Genomic DNA, 18,814 nt, shown 5'->3' with positions numbered 1-18,814 from the left:
TATTAAATATTCATATCTCAAATTGTATCAGTCCCTGTAATAAATACCCTATGTTGAAGTAGGCTTGGCTGTCTTATCCTTTCCTCCTGCAGAATCCTATCCCCTTACATCAAAGCCATTTCAATGGTACCCTATGCAGTGCTTGATAAGAAATTGTACTGTAAAAAAGGAAAAATATGCTGCTGACTGGTCAAATCTCTCCTGATTAGCTAGAAAAAGATATCACAATAATATGCTTCTTTTTTGTTCAAGCATTAAGGAAGGGGGGTAGGATTCTCAAATGTGATTGGTCAAGCATGTTTTCTGTCTTTCCAGTGTTTCAGACCAAAAATTCCCTTCACTTTGCTTCACTCATAAACACACACTGTTCCAGTCTGTGTGTTGCATGAAACATTTGCTTCTCATGGAACTCTTTTTTTTCCCCTCTCATTTCACCAAGGCTGCTATTATTTTAACAACAATACAGTAAAACAGAAACATTGTTAAATATTAATACAATTTAAAGTAACTGTTTTCTGTTTTAATATATTTTAAAATGTAATTTATTCCTGTGATAGCAAAGCTGGATTTTCAGCAGCCATTACTTTAGTCTTCAGTTTATTTATTGGAAACTGATACATTTACTTTGGTAGATTCTTGGTAGCATTGTTATTAAGATCAATTTAATGTGTCCGTCCATTTTTTCTTTTTCTTAAAAAACAAAACGAAACACAAGAATTGTACTGATCGCAAACTTTTGAATGGCAATGTAAATGGCACACACATAATGCAGGAATGAAGTGTGGATTACATTAAATAGTGCCAAAGTATTTTACTCATTTATATTTAAAGAGAACAGAAACCTAAGACTTGGTTATGCTCGGTTGTTTGTACTGTCTGCTGCCTGTGGTTAGATGGTTTCGAGCTGGATAACATGACCTGGGATCTGAGCTGTGGAAAGGCATTTCAAGACCCAAGCTGTCTGATGTGATCCAGGCTGAAATGATGGACATTTAATGAGTTAAGATGAAACACTATGCCCTGGAGATGTGGACAGATGAGCAGCCAAAACAGACTGTTTCAGCGTATCTGCATCTCTCTTGGAAGGTCAAGATTACAGGTCCTAGGAGGAGTAGATTGTTTTTGCAAAATTAAATTTCTCCCATATGTCTTCGATAATGGTGCCCTGACACATCATGAGTATGTACAGCGGGTACTCCGTTATTCCGTCTGAACAGAACCAGAATGTGTTTTGAATGATGTCTTGGTATGCCTCACAGAAACATCAATGACTCTGGCTTTCTGAGCATGCGTTTTTCCAGCAAATTAACATTTGACTTCCTGACAGGGCCATTGACCAATAGGTGGCAGAAGATGTCAGCGTGATGATAGATGGGTACGCGATGTGCTCCACTGGTCACTGATGTAAACCACACAGATTCAATTACATGACCAGACTCAGTCGCAAAATACACCCACTGAACTCTACAAACTCCTCAGAATTTCCTCAAGTTCTACATACTCCCTGATCCTTGTTTGTTTGTTTGTTTATTAAGAATTTTGGCTAAGTAGATTATGCTTTCATCTAGTAGTGAGAGTGTAGTCTACAGCTTAGTTGAATGTTTCCATGTTTATATCCATTCAGAAGAATTCAATTGATTTTCCCCAAAATCAGTTGAACCTGCAAATAACTGGGATTATATTTTGCAGACCGTTTTTTTTATTTACACTATGCAGTCAGCTTGAGTTTACCTTGTTGCTGTTATTCTGAGTGTGTTATGGGAAACAGTAAATGGTGTGGCTGGACTGTGGTGACACATTTTGATGGTCCAAAATGAGGTTACAGGCTCTTATGTTCTTATATACTTGATGTACAAATGTTTGAGGTTGGTAAGACTTTTTAATGCTTTCGTTTAAGTCTCGTATGTTCACCAAGGCTGCATTTATTTGATAAAAAATACAGTACTGTGATATTGTGTAATCTAGCAGTATTCTGTTTTAATAGATTTTAAAATGCAATGTATTCCTTTGATGGCAAAGCTGGATTTATTACTCCAGTCTTTAGTGTCACATGATTCTTCAGAAATCATTCTAATATGCTGATTTGCTGCTCGAGAAACATTTATTATTAATAATAATGTTGAAAACAGTTATGCTTAATATTTTTGTGTAAAATGTGATACATTTTTTTCAAGATTCTAAAGAACAGATTTTTTGTGTAATTTTAGAAATGTATTTACTGTCACAGTTGTGATCAATTTTATGCATCTTTGCCAAATAAAAGTATTAATTTCTTTAAAAAAAAAAAAGCATGCGCTGACCCCAGACTTTTTGAACAGTAGTGTAAATGAAGATGAGAGATTAGTGGATGACTCGTTTTGTGAGCATGTAGGTCTCATTCACAGATAACCTACACCTAAGGCGTAACCTACAGTCAGAACCAATCAAAATGAACCCTTCTGGGGTGATCAGATCATCCTGAATAGGTTTATTTTGCGATAATGATCATCTGAGTGTATAGCATCCTACTTATTAGTTGACTGTTTGCCAAAAAAATAAATAAATGGACATTTAAATTATTTTATTACGTGAAAGAAAGGCCATGGAGTGCTGATACGCACAACTATGGAAATCGGTTGTCCTGCAACGACAACAATCAAATAGTAGAAATTATACATAAACATTTGAACACAGAATGTCAATCTGAATCAAGTGTTCCAGAGAGCCGTGTAATAAAACAACTACTGTGGCATGGTGAAGATATGCACAGCAATGTACAGCACTAAAAAAAGAACCATATGTGGACTATAAAACCAGTAAAACATTTGCTAAACATTTGAATTGGCAACCTAGACACTTGGAGGAAACCCAAATACATTGTATAGTTCCTGAAAAGGCCTATGCATTTACTCTTTGGGGAACATTTGGATCATATGTAAGTGCTATTCTCTTTCATTGTGCAAAAGGAAAAACATTTCATTTATACATACTGTATTCATTTGCACATATCCTAAATTGATTGCTAAATTATTATAATCTCTTTGCACACACATGTAAGATGGCTGAAAAAATCATTGAGATATTTGAACTAAACCGGCATCTCCGAACAGTATGTGTTAGAAAACACTGAGTAAATGACCATGCTGCCTTTTCACATCTCCCCAGGAGCCTTGTGTGCTGTTATTTTACACTAGTTTAGCCTGGCAAGTCAAACTAAATGCTTCTTTTCTGGTGAGTGATTTATTTCTTGCAGTTTTCACTAAACTATTTTGTTTTGAGACTTCTTCTTTTTCTACAAACATGCGTCATCGTGATCTCACCGGATTTGTCAACAAGTTACATGACTTGACTTGTGCTCTGATGGTTATTGTGACAGAATAATTCTTGATGATTTATTTCCTTTTATATTCATTTTGGATGACTCTAGTCAGGCTAAGTTTAGTACTCTATGCCTAAGCGATTCGTTTGAATGATTTTAAAACTCTTTCAAAATCAGCACTGTAACAGCATAATATGATTTACGTCATGGAAAGATGCTATAAGGAAATGGGGAATATTATATTACATGATCTGTTTTGAGACACCTTGAAAATTTCCCATCACATTTTCAGAGTTTTGCGAGACTGAATCCATGAATGTGAACCTAACATCAGAAAATGAAAGACCTATAATGGCTTTAACCAGGATTGTGTACCATTCAGAATTTAAATAAGAATCCCTCTTAAACTCCAGTTTAAGTCCTCGGATTGAATTACATTTGAATTCAGGACGCAATTTGAATAACTTTTATACATAAAATCAAGATTTCTCAAGACAAACTTTGAACTCTAGCTTTAAAGAGAGATACGAAAAAAGAGAGAGATAGATAGATACATAGATGTGTTATTATCTAGATTTGTATTTAGTTAATACATTTGATTATATTTAATAAGTGAACTTCTGTGGACTAAGATGGAAAAACACTTCACAGAATGCATTACTTGTTGAATTTCGTTGATTTAAAATTTCCTCTTACTGTTAATTCGGTTCATCTAAATTGAAATTCACACTCATAAATTGAAAGGGAGTCAATGTATAATTATTTATTTATTTATTTTTTTGCTTACTTAGGATCATACGTGAACAGTCACAGGGTACATCATTGCTGCTTTCCTCTCTGTAGGAGCTGAGACCATCAAGAAATACTGGAGCCGATATTATCAAGGTTCCCAAGGTGTGGTGTTTGTCCTCAACAGTGCCGCGTCAGACGAAGAGATGGAGGTGTCCCGGTTTGAGCTTCTCTCGGCCATGCAACATCCTCAGCTGTGCACCCTTCCTTTCCTCATTCTCGCCAACAACCAGGATTCACCAGCTGCCCGCTCTGTATCGGAGGTATGGTAACTTTCCACACCAAATATAGCTCTATGTTAAGTGCCGGCCGTCTTCTCTGTGATCTGCCGCTGTTAAGGGTTGCTGGGCTCTGTTTGTACACAGAATGTAAAGTGTTTGGACTGAGCGCTGGGTAGCGTGGGTTTTGGAGAGCGTCCTGTTGCCATGCAGTAAGAGCAGTTGTTTATGGTCAACCTTGGAAGATGAGCGACCAGTGCTGGGATAGGATGTTGTGGGGAGCTCCCCCCCCCTACTGCATCCTAGAACCAGAGCTGATGATGTAAACATGCTGTGACGTGAGCCAGCTGACTAATAGTCTCTTTCCACATGCTGAGAAAACCCTGTAGATGTTGTTTTCCTCAGAAGGAAGTATGACCAAGCTGCAGGAGACACTTGAAGTTTTCCAAGTATGTATTAAATCTAGACACGGACGTAAGCATGACAGTCTAGTGCTGTAGCTATGCATCTGAGACAGGAAAATATCGATCTACATACATGCCATGTGTACATATTTGCAGGTGGTTACATATTTTGCAATTACATTTGACAGTTTCAGGTGGGCTAGCTAAACTACTAGGCTGAAAATTTGGAACAATAAGTAATATTAGTAGATTATAACTTAAATAATAAAGACATTTTTAATTGTGTCAGCAGTGGTTATTTGAAATCAGTGTCACAAATAATTTTTTTGGGATTAGTTTTATTTTTTCTTAATTAGTTAATTAAAAAATAAAATCAGTTGTGGATGCTACCTGAGGTTATGCTATTTTATTCTCCTAAAAAGTGCCCCTAAATCATATGGATAATTTTCCTAAAATCCCATCAAACGAGTCATGATGTAATTCAAAAGTGCTGAGTATTAAAGAAAGAAAAAAAATGTGGTTGGTCAAAGTTTCCACTATTAAATGTTAAGGAAAGGAAGGGCATCGTCTTCTGCGCAGGACTCGCTGTTGTCCAGCTCATTGTAAACAAGTGGGTGAAGATGGTATCAGGTTAGGAGTTCAAGCCTCTGATCAGATGTAGACCACAGATTGAAACAAGTTAATCCCTCTACTGCTGACTCCTCTTAGCCGGTCAGACTGAAGGGACAACCTTCATCCCGGCAGATTCCCATCATTTCTGGAAACCCGATTGCGTTTCGTGTATTCTGAAGGTGCATGCATTTTACCATAATCCTGCATTTACCTTTTGGCTTTTTTCTATGATGCAATTCACCAAACCAAATGGATGTTTGCTTCTAAATCTACTGATCAATGTGACTCAAAGTTGGAGAATGAAGGGCTGGAAAGCACACATTTATTTTGTCATTCACACTGTATGCATATACAGCGTAGCACAGGGGGCCGCAAGGGGGTGCTATTGTGTCTGCGGTAAAGTTACATAAAATAAATTCACCAAATTTGACATTACAGTTTCAATCTGCTTTCTAAAGACTGAAATCATGAGATTCATCAAAATTATTATATTACATTGTCAGCCATAGTGTTGTGTTTCTTTTCAGGTTTATGCATCTAATTTCAGCTTCCTTAATGGTTGGTACACTTAATAGAAAGATACTATTTTCCAGACAGTATTATACACGTTTATAATATATTTTTTACAGCATAAATGGGAATATAGCTATGTTCATATTTTAGCAACAGGGTCACTCGCAAAGACATCAAATTCAGGGTTCTATGGCATCCAAATGTTGGCTTAACAGAAGCATAGATACAGTTGTAGCATATTTTGAGCTACACTAATAGAGTGAAAGTACAGTGTAAATCTATTTATCCCCACAATAACATGCAATAAAGGCCTTTATGAATGTAAAACGTAAACTGAGGTGATCTATTGATCACGGCTTAATACTAATTCCACAAATCTAACCAGTACTGACTGCAGATTATAGCTCATTTGGCTTTTGGATGTTTATTCACGTGTAGTAGTTCTAAATAACTCCTAATAACCATTTGTCCTTTATGTCTTTTGTCTGTGTCAAAGCAGATCTGCTGTCGAAGTTACACTGCGTGTTTGCTTACAGTAAATGCTGTTTATACATGCTCTGTGAAACTGGCCTAAGTAAAGGGAAGAGCATTTAGTCATTGTGGTTACATGTGAAAGTGACACCTGCCTGCCTCCAGTGCGGTTGTGTTCGGTGTGGGATGTTGTGGCTAGCCACCTCCACTTTCTACTTGTGTTTCACTGCTAGACTCTCTCGACTGAAGAGGCATGCATTGTGGTCGCAGTGAGAACTCAAATGGCGATGAGAAAAGGAGCCTGCAAAGTATTGCAGAGAAGCCTGTTGCCAACTCTTGACATGAGGAAATATGCTGGAGAGGTTTTCGAAAGCTTAGGTGATGATGGAAATGAGTAGCACACTATACTCGAGCGTGCATTGTTATGTGCCAGATATAAGATCATTACAAGCTTGTCTGCGGGAATGCTTTGCATCTCATAGGATTTTACAGACAACCACTAATGAAAAATAGCAACCGGCTTAATGCTGGTCCACTTTCCCCTTCGATTTGTATAGTCTATAAGCCTATAGGGTTGTGTGCCACCCGGTCAGCAGATATCCTGATATTGACCAACGGCACGTGTGACATGTACTGTGTGACTTCAGGCTGAAGAAAATCTTGTAGTGTTGACTTCAATCAGTTGGCGATCAACCGAGAGAGACCACACATACCCCTCTTTTGTTTAAGCTCAGAAATGTGGTCAGTTGGGTCTGATCAGCGCAAACCACATTACCGGAGAGATTGCCATGTGTTGGTGTATTTTTAGAAGTTGAAGTCACAGAGAGCGATTGACCTCTTTTAGCTGTTTGCAAACACTTCCAGAGCCACGTGAGTTTGGCTTAGAGAGGCAGTGAGCCCTGCCACAGGCCTTTTATTTAATCATGGTGTCATCTCTATTCTTGCTGTAGGCATACTGTGTGTCCTGTCACAGTGAGGGATCAAGTCCCACACATCGATCATCACTTAACTCTGACATGCTTGCCAATCGCATTGAATGGGATATGGCCTGACTTAGTTTTCATCTGTCCAAGGTTTGAATTGTTACCTCTTTTTTTGTTTAGTTTCTTTTTTTGTATTATTGGATTCTTAAATATAAGAAAAACAAAAGATCAAAAAAGAAATTTAATGTATTAGAATCATTTTAAAATTCAGAACAGAAGGTTTTTTTTTTTTTTCACTCTTTCTTCCTTGAGAGGGTCCACGATCACCATTCAAATCAAACATATAAAAACTGAAAGAACTGATTTCAACTTTCATGCTGTGTGTGAGAGAATATAGTTGTCCGATCAAAGCAGAGAGGCGGAATAGTAGAGCCGGATATATGAGACAGGTTTGATCCCTTAGAGGGGAACTGGGATTTCTTGCTTCCTTTTTCCTCACCTCTTTTTGCCCCACACACTCATTTCATTTAGATGATTGTGCATTTAAATGTTTTATTTTGTGCCTTGTTCCATTTTTTTCCATGCAGAAACTCTTCACATTCTCTTGGAGTTTTTGAAATGCTTACCCTTAAACATTTCAAGATTCGTCATAATAAAAGCTTTAGACAGTTGAATCTTCGTTCAAACAAACCTTTCAAACATTACTTGCCATCATAAATAATCCAGATATCTTGTAGAGGAGCTTTTGTGCAGAACTTGAATGCTTAATATTAAATGAAAGATTTGAAATGTCTCTGAATAAGCGTACAGACAAATTGTTTGCTGAACTCTTAATGTGAGAAAATGGTTCACTAAAGATGGACAAGCTAAGAACGTTCCTCTTTGTAGATGAATTAAAATGTATAATTACTGTTATGCACCATGCCATCTGATTCCATTTTGATAATCAAATTCTTCTCTTAGAAATGTTTTGGGTTTTCAGATGTTTTTGTGTAACAGGTGGTGTTGTGAAAGTGGGGTTAAAAGAACATGATCCAGACTCATGAGGTTTACCGCAAAGGCTCAGTCACCTTGCCCAGAGAGCTACAGAGACTAAACACCCTTCAAACTCTGAGTCATGATTTATAATCAGCAGGCCATCACTTCCCACTGAGCAGCTACACAACTGACTCTAATTCTTCTCTCAGAAGTGCCACTGCCATCTGTCATAACTGACCGGATTGAGGCTTTCATCACAAAGTCTAAAGCTAAAATTACATTTGAACGTAGCTGTGACGTTAACATCTTATGCCAATGAAAAACTTTTCTGGACTGTGTTGAGTTGATTCACGGCACACTAAATGCTGTTTACACACTGGCCCTGTTTAATGTATAGAGCAACAGTTTAGATGTTTTGTACATGGGACATATCCGTTTGTAACACCTGACATTTTTACTCTGAAATGTGACAGATAATATTTCTGATAAACAGTTTTAAAGAAAAGTTGTGTATAAGTTTTCCCGAGCAAAGCAGCACCCAGCGTGTTGTTGTTGTAAGCTAGTTATTAGCACCGGCCGGTATCATTTTATGGCATAATGTTGGCGACGTCTCGTTTTTACATTGCCGTAGTCAAGTTTAAAAGACTCGTTGGACCAGTAAAGGCCTCACTAGGGTCCTGTGTGTGACTTGATTTCAGGAGGGAAATATTCATGGGACAGAATTCCTTGTTGACACTAACGTCCTGCTGTTGGGGCCCAAGGAGGAAGTGAACAGAGAGAGGGGCGTCATATGTTAATATAACACCTCAACAAAGCAGGCTGTGTAGATGTTTTGCCCCGATGCATTAGTTCTTGTTTTCTGAAGGTTTCCTGTATGAATGCTCAGATGTTGGGCTGAAGAACTGATCTTAGGATAGAGGAAATCAACCATAGTTTCACCCACAGCCGGTGATGTTCTGGTGGTGCATCACAGTTTGGATGTCATCATTGTGCAAGGCCAGTAGATCAGATGTGTAGATCTGATGTGGTCATCCTCTTTTTAATTGTGATATAGCCGCTCACATGATTTACCTTGATTACCAACAGGTGTTATCAATTGGAACTCTGCCTTAAATTTTAGTATTTATTGAGAGTCTTGCTTCTGTTTGTATGTGTTTGCCCGATGAAGGTCTTCTGACCGAAACGTCGCTTTTTAAACATTTAAAATAAAGGGATTAACAGTGTGCAGATCTTTTTTCTACTTTTTCTTCTTTTTTTCATTCTGATCTACTGGTCAACCAATAAATTTAATGACATTTGGAATTTTGTATAATCTGCATTGACCAAAATTGGCGAAAGCTGGACTTAATAATGATATTTTATAATGAGTGTGCAGACATGCAGACTGTGAATAAACAAAGCAATTAAAGACAGACAATTTATGAATAAACAAAGAAATTAAATTGTAGATGAATCTGATCACAAGTATTAAGGTGTAAACATTATTTTTGATCAGATTTTGGTGTAAGCTGCATGTAACTGCCAAAGTTAAAAATTTTAAATTTGCAACAGCTGAATGTAACATTTTTGATAAGCCAAACATATCAGTCTCTGAGTAGCATACAATTTATTTGAGCCACAAAAAGTTTCATTCCATAAAATAAGTATAATGAACTACGCAAAAAGCAATTTGAATGTATCCAGCACATTCTAAAATAACCCAAAAATCAAACATAGTTCTCTCTTTAAGCACATTATCACTTCCGTCAAAAACTTGCTGGCTGTCATTTGGTATATTAGAACTAAAAACATCGACATAACACTCATGGACATCAATCACTTCAGTGAACACTTCTCAGCTAATAAATAAATAATTATCATCTTACAGTCCATGTTTTTAAATCCACATAAGTTGAATATCATGACATTGATGTCTGTCAAAAAAATAATGGTAACGAAAAGCCGAGGTCCTGGTAGTACACGCATTTCCTGAAAAACGCACACTATCAGATGTTTTGAATACATCATTGCTTTCTGAGGAGAAAGGGTCAGCTTCAACATGCAAAGACATACAAAATGCATAATGCAGGTGAGTATAAAGGTGAGTATAAATTTGTTCTTCACTGAAATTAAAACTGAATGATCGGGAAGCTCAGTGAAATACTTCTCGCTTCATGCAAAAATAAATAAATAAACACCAGTCAAACTGAAAAGCTTCACAGTGTTAATGAACATCGTTCAACATGTTGGTTCCTGATGGAAACAGGAAATTTTATGTTATGTTTTGATGGACATTTTCTATGCACGCATTCTTGTTCTGGCATTTATTTATTTTTTTAAATAGTTTTAATAATTTTATATTCTTTACTGATCAGTATTTTGACAATTTTTAAATTAGTGATATTGAGTTGAATCACTGTAGTCCAATTTGACTTTCATATCCTGATGTAATATATATTACTGAACTTGAAAGGTGATTTTAATGAAATGAAGTTTGTTGTTTAATTTTCCAATAAAACATGCATACATTTTCTACATAATTTGTTACTCTTAATTACCCCTTAGTAGATTTTGACTCAAAGAAAGTTGTTCCTCAAGTTTTTCAGATTTACTTACAGTAAATTATTTTCTTGATCAGTTTGGGAATGTACAAGTCAAAGGGCAGTGTTGTATGTACAAAGCATTCATATCATTTGTATACTTACCTTCAGTGGCTGAGAAGTAAATTCGTCACTGACTACAGTGCATTTTCTAAAAGTTTGTTATTTTGGACAAAGCACTTTTTTGTGATTGATTGATGGATAAGTGAGTACGCTGTTAATGCTGTCTGGGTAAACTAGGTTGGATTAGTATTTGCACTACAAATGGTGTGATGACTTGCGTTTTCAACTAACTGTGAATTTGGTTAGTCAAATCACTAACCACTTTGGACCTTGTTTACACCTATATTCAGTGCTGGCCATTTGAGATTGGATCACCCAAGATGAATATTAATACCAAGTGTAAACAAAGTCCAGATGACTGTACAAAATGCTCCTCTGTGAGGAGTGAATTAGCTCACATCTGGTTTCCCTGAACCAAATTTATAACTGATGTTGCTTACCAACTGAATTTATGACAAAGCGATATTACATAAGCAGCTGTGCTGTTGTTAGGGTTAGCAGATCCACACAGGCAAGAAGACGAGGGTTTCAGGCAAAACAGGTATTTTAATAATATAAATCAAGTTACTGGTACAAAGCTCAAAATAACGTTAAAACACGACAAACTAGACTAAGGAACTCAAGCCTTATAAAGAACAGGGAACAAAGGAGCAACGAGATAATTAACACAAAACAGGTGAAAGGACTAAACGATGATTAATCATTAACTAAACTAGAACAGGAACGACCAAATAAGGTCAAAACAGAACTGAAAGGAATCCAAACCGTGACAGCTGTGAAGCTGCATTAAAGCTCTACCTTTTGGGACTTTTTTGTGCTTGAACTTTTAGCCAAAATAAGTGTTTGTTTACAGTTTGTTGTCGTCTACTTTTCATACTAGAAAAAAGTTACGACATGACTATTCAACAGTTCAGTTTACAGACCCCGGTTTTCTCCCACCTCACGCACCCACTGACTCAAACACTTAATTAATCATAAAGATCTGCTGTGTTTGACATTCATGTTCCCTGAGAAACCAAGGCTAGTTTGTGTCATTTGTTTCCAGAAGAGTTGGGTGGATGTGGAAATGCATGAATTTGACTCTTTCCTTGTGCATTAGATTTATAATCTGGAAACTTTAGGTCAGAAATGTCTTTGTTTCTTTCTGCTTCTTGACTAGTGTGGACAGGATTTGATTCCAAGTCTGAGACATCCCTTCATTTTTCCATCAGATGTGAATAAACATGTAATTCCATTGGCACATGCAGAAGAATATTTTCTGTGCTATCAAACAGTCTTCGAGGCAGATGTTTTTTTGGAGAGTGCAGTCTTGGGTGGTTCTGTTGAAGTGCTGAAGTGAAGCCATATTTTACTCAGGCTACGGTACAACCCCCTTTAGAAAGTTGATATTCATTGTTTATCATTTGTTTGTGTATTTATATCTGTACATGTTTATTATGTGCGTTTGTGTGTATACTACGGGTGTAACGGTTTAAATTTCCCACGATTCCATTCGTATCTCAGTTTTGTGCTTCCAGTTTGGTTCAGTGAATACCTGGTGCATCATTTTAGAGCAACTGTTCCAGTTTTACAAAGCTTTTCAGCAAATTTCTCCAGGCTCTGGTACCATTTAGGCAATAAACAAGGCAGACCCTTATTTTTCACTTAACAACTTCCATTTATTGTGTTATTTTTAAAACTAATATTAATTTATTAATATTTAATTTAATGTTAATATATATATATATATATATATATATATATATATATATATATATAATTATTATTATTTCATCACTTTATTTATTAAAGCTTAAAAATCCCCAAGCCGGCAGTGTCTCTAACAACGTCATTATGACTAAGTTTGACCAGGGCATTATTTGTGTGCTCCAGAAATGTTGTTTGCAGGGGAAAAAAAACATTTACAGAGATTTGTTGCTATTTTCTGATGATTTTTTGATGGTCCACCAATTCCACATGTGGAGAATATTTCCGACATCTTGACATTGTGGAAGTCAATAAAAATTTTAGTCAAAAAAACAAAAACATTTCATTCTATGGTCCTCTGAGGGAACAATGAGCAAACAATACATTTTTATGGTATTTTTTAATATTTTAATTATTATTGAGTCCTGTTAAATCAATGAATCGATATCTTCTTTAATATGGCGTCTCCTCTTTTGATCATTGATCTTTCTGACCCTATCCGTAGAGAAGGATTTTTTGTTTTAATCTGTCAGTTGACCTGAACAGATTTGGCAGTGGGATACATCAGACGGAACTGTCTGGTTTTCCACTTGAATGGAGAAAGGGTTAGAAGCTTTAATGGTGGTCTGGTTGACTACATATTGGTTTGTTGACCCATCTAACGAGGTAGTCTAGACAAGAGCAACATCCCCCTATCATAGTAGTTATTCTTTGCCGAGTTACAAACAAGTTTAACTTTTCTGATTAAATATATATGAATTGTTTTTATTAAATTAAATAACATTAAGTTATTTTGCTCGTAGTCTTACAGACTGTATTACTAGGTGATGAAGTGAGGGTCTGTCCAACACCAAGTAAATAAAAATATAAAAATGGTGGTTTTGCAAAACAAATACATATAGGTAATCACTTAAAAAAATCGGTAAATTCAAAAACTGCAACCACCATTGGATCACTTAAGATTGATTGATCTGCGAGTCGCTGAGTAATGCAGAACGGTCAGATTCACATTTGATGAAATACAGCATTCTAACCTTCAGCCACAGGATAAGCCAAGCTCAGGAATATGAATATCATATGACAGTTGACTGTTATATGGAATTAATAAAAAAAAGGTCTTAAATAATAATGCATGCATGCAATTTTAATTTAGTATGGATCAACTCCTCTCCAGTAACTAAGGGCTTTCGTTATGAACCTTAATAATAATAATGTCAAAATGTGTGTACACTAATACTTTGTTACCCATTATATAAGTTAATATTGCAATGCAGCAGATGTATATTATTATTATTATTAGTAGTAGTAGTAGTAGTAGTATGGTGTCCTCACTATTGCACTCCTGTTTTTTTAGGATGGGTGGCTTTGGTGTTGTAGTTAAATATTATGAAGACCTGCTCAGTATCATCATCTCACAGGTCATATTTTTTTAATTCTCCAGATTTTGGAGAATGGTTTGATTGGTTTCATTGAGCTATTTTGTTAATGAGATCTACAGAAGTTTTCAAAAATAGGAAAGTGAAGAAGGACATCAATTCACGTGCGGGAAAATGAAGTCACAGGTTAAATCTTCATCTCTGTAACTGTAAGAGGATAAGACTCTTATGGCGCTCCAAGAACCTGTTAACAACTATTCACACAGATTTGTGCTGAATTTTAACCTTCTGACATGATGCATGTTGATTTTTTTTCTTTTCTTTTTTTAGACTATATCAGATTATTGGAAAAATGTAATCAAAGGTATATAAATATGTTAGTAACATGTTCTTTTTTTAAAGAAACATTTTAGTCACATGGTGTTCATGTATTTGTCATTAATTTACCTGGATCATGCAGTGTTTTGGGAATCATGTGCTTTTTATCTGATTTAATTCAAACCAGGGATGTGCAGAGTTTCTCAGGGGTTTCTTTATATCAAATTTACTATATATATATATATATATATATATATATATGTATATGTGTGTGTGTGTGTATGTATAACTGCTCTGGCCCACATCTTCCAATCGAGCCAGGGATGACTAAATGGCATGGTTCTAAATGGCGACTAAATGGCGCACTGGTATGGTTCAGATCGCCTAGTGTGAGTACACTGGCTACACTGATTGAACCAGCAGTTATCCAAAGTATCATCAGGTGTGGTCCTCAGAGAAGTGGTCTTTTGTGATGACTGACGCACATTTGTGCTTTTTATATCCAATCCTTTTTCATGTTTCATTCATTTGTTGCCAATGAAAGGTGCTTGCAATGGTTTGTTCCCCATTTAGAACCTCAACAATACCACAAATCAATCCCAGTTACTTTATAAAAAGTAAAAAATAAAATTGCATATCTTGCCGGAAATTATTGTTCAAGTGATTGTTTTTCTACCATTTAATTCAAGAGCTGTTACTGTGATTTACTTGGAAGTTCAGTTTTATTTGATTGATTATTGTTGGATTTAGTTTTACATGACTTCATCAGGGGACTGAGAGGTTTCTAACTCTGAAACAGTGAGTCAGTGATTTTAAGTGTATCTTAATTTTTGCATCATTGTTCAGGTGCTTAGGAATAATGCATCAATGGTTGTGAGTGTACTGCAATAGTTTGAGTCATGCTTTGGTCAAGTTCCAGGCTGAACTTGTCATAGAAAGTTGCTTTACAAGATTTTACATTGTCTTACTGTTATTTAATTTCATTTTGATCTGGTGATTCAGAGATTAGTGCAAAAATATAGACGTAAGTATAACATAAATGAGAAAATTAGGGCTACAAATTGAAACTTCATCACACCCACCTAAACGGCTCATTTAAACACGCCCCCCACATGTCTACGTCACGGTGTGAGGAGACACTGCCCAAATGTATATGCAATGAAAGGGGGCATGATTTTTATTCTTGCTGTAGTATTGTTCTTTTTAGCAACGTAATATGACCGCTTTAATGGTCAAGAGAGTAGGGGTGGGAGACAAATAGATTAACCTAACTATCACGATTCTTTTTAAAATGATTTAAAAATCTATTGGTTTACCTCAGAATCAATTTATATTTAATTATTTTACTTTTCCTAAGAGGTGGTGGGGAGAAGTTAGCACTTTTTAATTCCAACAGAGGGCGAAATGTATAGGTGTGTTCGACTTAGCAGCAATTGAAACTAGATTCTAAAGTTTGTGAACAAAAAACTTTAGCATCTAGCAACTTTAGAACTTAGCATTCCTGTCAAATTTAACTCAATGAAAAACGTCCCGAGGGTGGAACATTGGAACACTAAAGGTCCTTGCACACTGAGTTTGAAATTTTTGCATGCGTTTTTCCGGGGTTTTTTCGTATTCGTCATCCTTTCCTATCAAGATGCATGCTACGGATGCGAAAACGCAGAAAATCGTACCTGATCCGAATTTTTTTATGACGGACGAAAGTTTTGGAGGCAGTGTGTAAACGTGACTGACACAACGTGAGGTCGTATTTATTTTTTAATGTGCGAAAATTTTGGACGAAAATTTCGGACTCAGTGTGCAATGGCCTTAAGAGGTTAAGAAAATCTTAATTGTCAAAAGAGAAGGGGTGGGAGAAAAAAATCGATTCACATAACTATCGCGATTCTTTTTAAATTGATTTAAAAATCTATTGGTTTACCTCAGAATCAATTTATATTTAATTATTTTATTTTTCCTAAGAGGTGGTGGGAAGAAGTTAGCGATTTTTAATTCCAACAGAAGGTGAAATGTATAGGTGTGTTCGACTTAGCAGCACTGTGCAGACAATCAGTGTATGACATCAAAGTACTGTGAGAGCATTTCGAAAGCATGCGGAGCTGTCTGTTCTCTGTAGCTCTCGCGGTGCTTTGATGTCATACAAAGATCGTTCAGTGCCGCTGCATTAGATGACATTGTATACGTTTCAAGCCGGTGCGAGAAAGCAAAACCATGACAGAGGCAGAGGATCAAACCTCTTCCAGAATTCTTTCTGCACCTTCACATTTTGAATCCCAAGTGTGGAAACACTTTGGATTTTACACACTGCCGGGAAAACATGACTAAACATGACTAAAACGGTATGAAAAGTTACATAGCATTTTATTTTATTTCAGAAAGTATTTTTCTACTCATTTTGTTGAACATTTGACTATTATATTCATGTGCAAGTTCAGGGTTTTGGTACTTGAAAGTTTCATGCAAAGTACTTTAAATATACATTGTGTATGTGTATGCTCCTGAAACAAAAGTTCAGAAAGATGTGATGCATTGTTTTTGTTAATATGACTCATCATATACAGTCTCTTTTAAGGGTATAATCAAGTATTTTCCATTTTCTAGTATTTAATAAGCAAACAAAAATCACAATAAATTGTAATATCGAATCGCAATAGTTATATAATCGCAATACTCAATTATCGTAATATATATTGAATTGGCACACAATTATCGGGATAGTATTGAATCGGCAGATTAGCATTTCGTCCCAGCCCTACAAAAGAACCAGTTAAAAGTTCAAAATGTATTTGTCCACTTAAGCACAAGATGATGCAAAAAAAATTAAATTCAGTGTTTAAAATCAGTTGAAAATATTAATTTGGGGTTTAAAATCGATTAAAATTTTCAGATTGTTAAGGCTTCCAAAAGGTAGTGTAACAATGTTGGCTATGTAAACTATGTTGGCTTTCTCAATCCAGCGTAATTATTTTACACATTCAGCAGGAAATGCACTAGAATTTGCCCTAGTTTGTTTATTTGAGATTAAATGAATGTGGTTTATATTTAATTGATATTGAGATAACATTCTTTTTAAGACTCTTCTTTTTAATGTGTTTTGTAGTTCTCAACCTCACACTGGAGTGTAGATCAAGGCAATATTTATTTTGATGTTTTCTGTTGTAATTACCAAAGTTTTGATGGACTGCAGCATCTGGATTACTCATTTTGATTCTTTCAAGTTCAGGATGTGGCATCCCCCTTAACCACCTATATACTGCTGCTACCACAGAAACAGGAAAGATTTGAGCGCTTCCTCAAAGTGCTTTCTCATTTGGCATTCATAATTACATTCTCAGCTTGTCTCCACTTTCCACAAGCTGCCAGAACATGCCTGGCTTGCGAACACTATGTCTAGACTATGCGCTTTGCATCAACAAAACTGTGATTTTGTTTTTTTTTTCTTTCTGAAAAATGGAGGATTGGCGGAATGTTTAATCCCATATTCTGTAATTCACATAACTGTAGGAAAAGATTTTTGAGATGATGTAAAAAGGAAGGCTAAAGGCTATAACATATACGAGGTTACAAGTGATGCTTTTGAGTACTGCTATCTTGCAGCCCTGTTTTTATGCATGTTTCATTTGATTATTGATGAAAAGGCCTTGTGCCAATCAGCTTATTGGAGGTGCTTTTGCAAATATTTGGTCACACATTATATCAAATATCATTAATGTAAGACCATTTTGAATGGGATGTAAAACCTAAACCAAGCTACTTTTCCAACCTCACTTCCATCATGTCACATGCATAGCTGGTATCCTAGCCTGGTCTGGCCAGTCTGTTGGCTGGTTTTTGAGTGATTTTGGGAACAACTGTAACTGATCATTCTCAGAGTCCAGCTAGTTAAAGACCAGGCAAGGAGACCAACCTAATCCAACTAAAACCATGTTAGGCTGCTTTAAGTGGGTTTTTTCAACAGGGTTCTTAGTGGGTTATTTCAGGTGGCACTGACAAAGATTATCTGGATAAACTATTATGACTCAAAGTTTACATAATCTCCATTCAAGATTATGTGTTGAGAAAATCAAGCTACTGAGGAGAAATTAAAAATATATTAACCTAGTTCCGGCTTTTAATGTTTATGTAATTGCATGATTTTTTAAAGGTTTGAATGTAAAGACTAGGTTAAATTGTATTTATAAGATCACACTTCATTTTGTAAGTTTGTAAGAATTAATGAAATAAGTAGCTTTGCAGTAGATTGCAAATAATTTCTGCAGTTTTTGCTGAAAATGCAGGGTCTTTTCTAAAATATGTTTGTTTGCATGCTCATACAGTATTACGTTTACTGCTCTATAATGTTTTCCATGGTCAGTTGAGGCCTGTTTCGGGCAGACCTCCTGCATGGTCATCATTGATCTGCGAAGCTGTCAGGTACCATCAAGGCAAAGCATGTGCCATGTGACACTTAAGGGCAGCTTGCCAAAAGCTAATTGACTCTGATCTGCACTAATTGCAAATGTGAATCCTATAACAGAGCTTTGGGAAAGAGCCACCAGCACAGATGAAAGCGCCCGGCTTTGCTGTGTCAAGGGCCGACGACCAGT

General features: G+C 36.1%; 1 protein-coding gene across 2 annotated transcripts in view; it reads left to right on the top strand.

Moving 5' to 3' along the window:
* LOC306870714 (ADP-ribosylation factor-like protein 15) overlaps positions 1 to 18,814 on the top strand; it is a 110,631-nt gene that overhangs the window by 48,712 nt on the left and 43,105 nt on the right. For both annotated transcript variants that reach the window (XM_079418143.1, XM_079418142.1), the window contains one exon: positions 4,142 to 4,350. In XM_079418143.1, coding sequence (XP_079274269.1) covers positions 4,142 to 4,350 — 209 coding nt within the window. The remainder of the gene's footprint in view (positions 1 to 4,141; positions 4,351 to 18,814) is intronic.

The sequence above is a fragment of the Barbus barbus genome (assembly GCF_936440315.1).
Source record: "Barbus barbus genome assembly, chromosome: 6".
In the NCBI taxonomy this organism is placed as follows: Eukaryota; Metazoa; Chordata; class Actinopteri; order Cypriniformes; family Cyprinidae; genus Barbus; species Barbus barbus.
The sequence above is the reverse complement of the archived record's forward strand: the minus strand, read 5'-3'. Positions and strand labels throughout refer to the sequence as shown.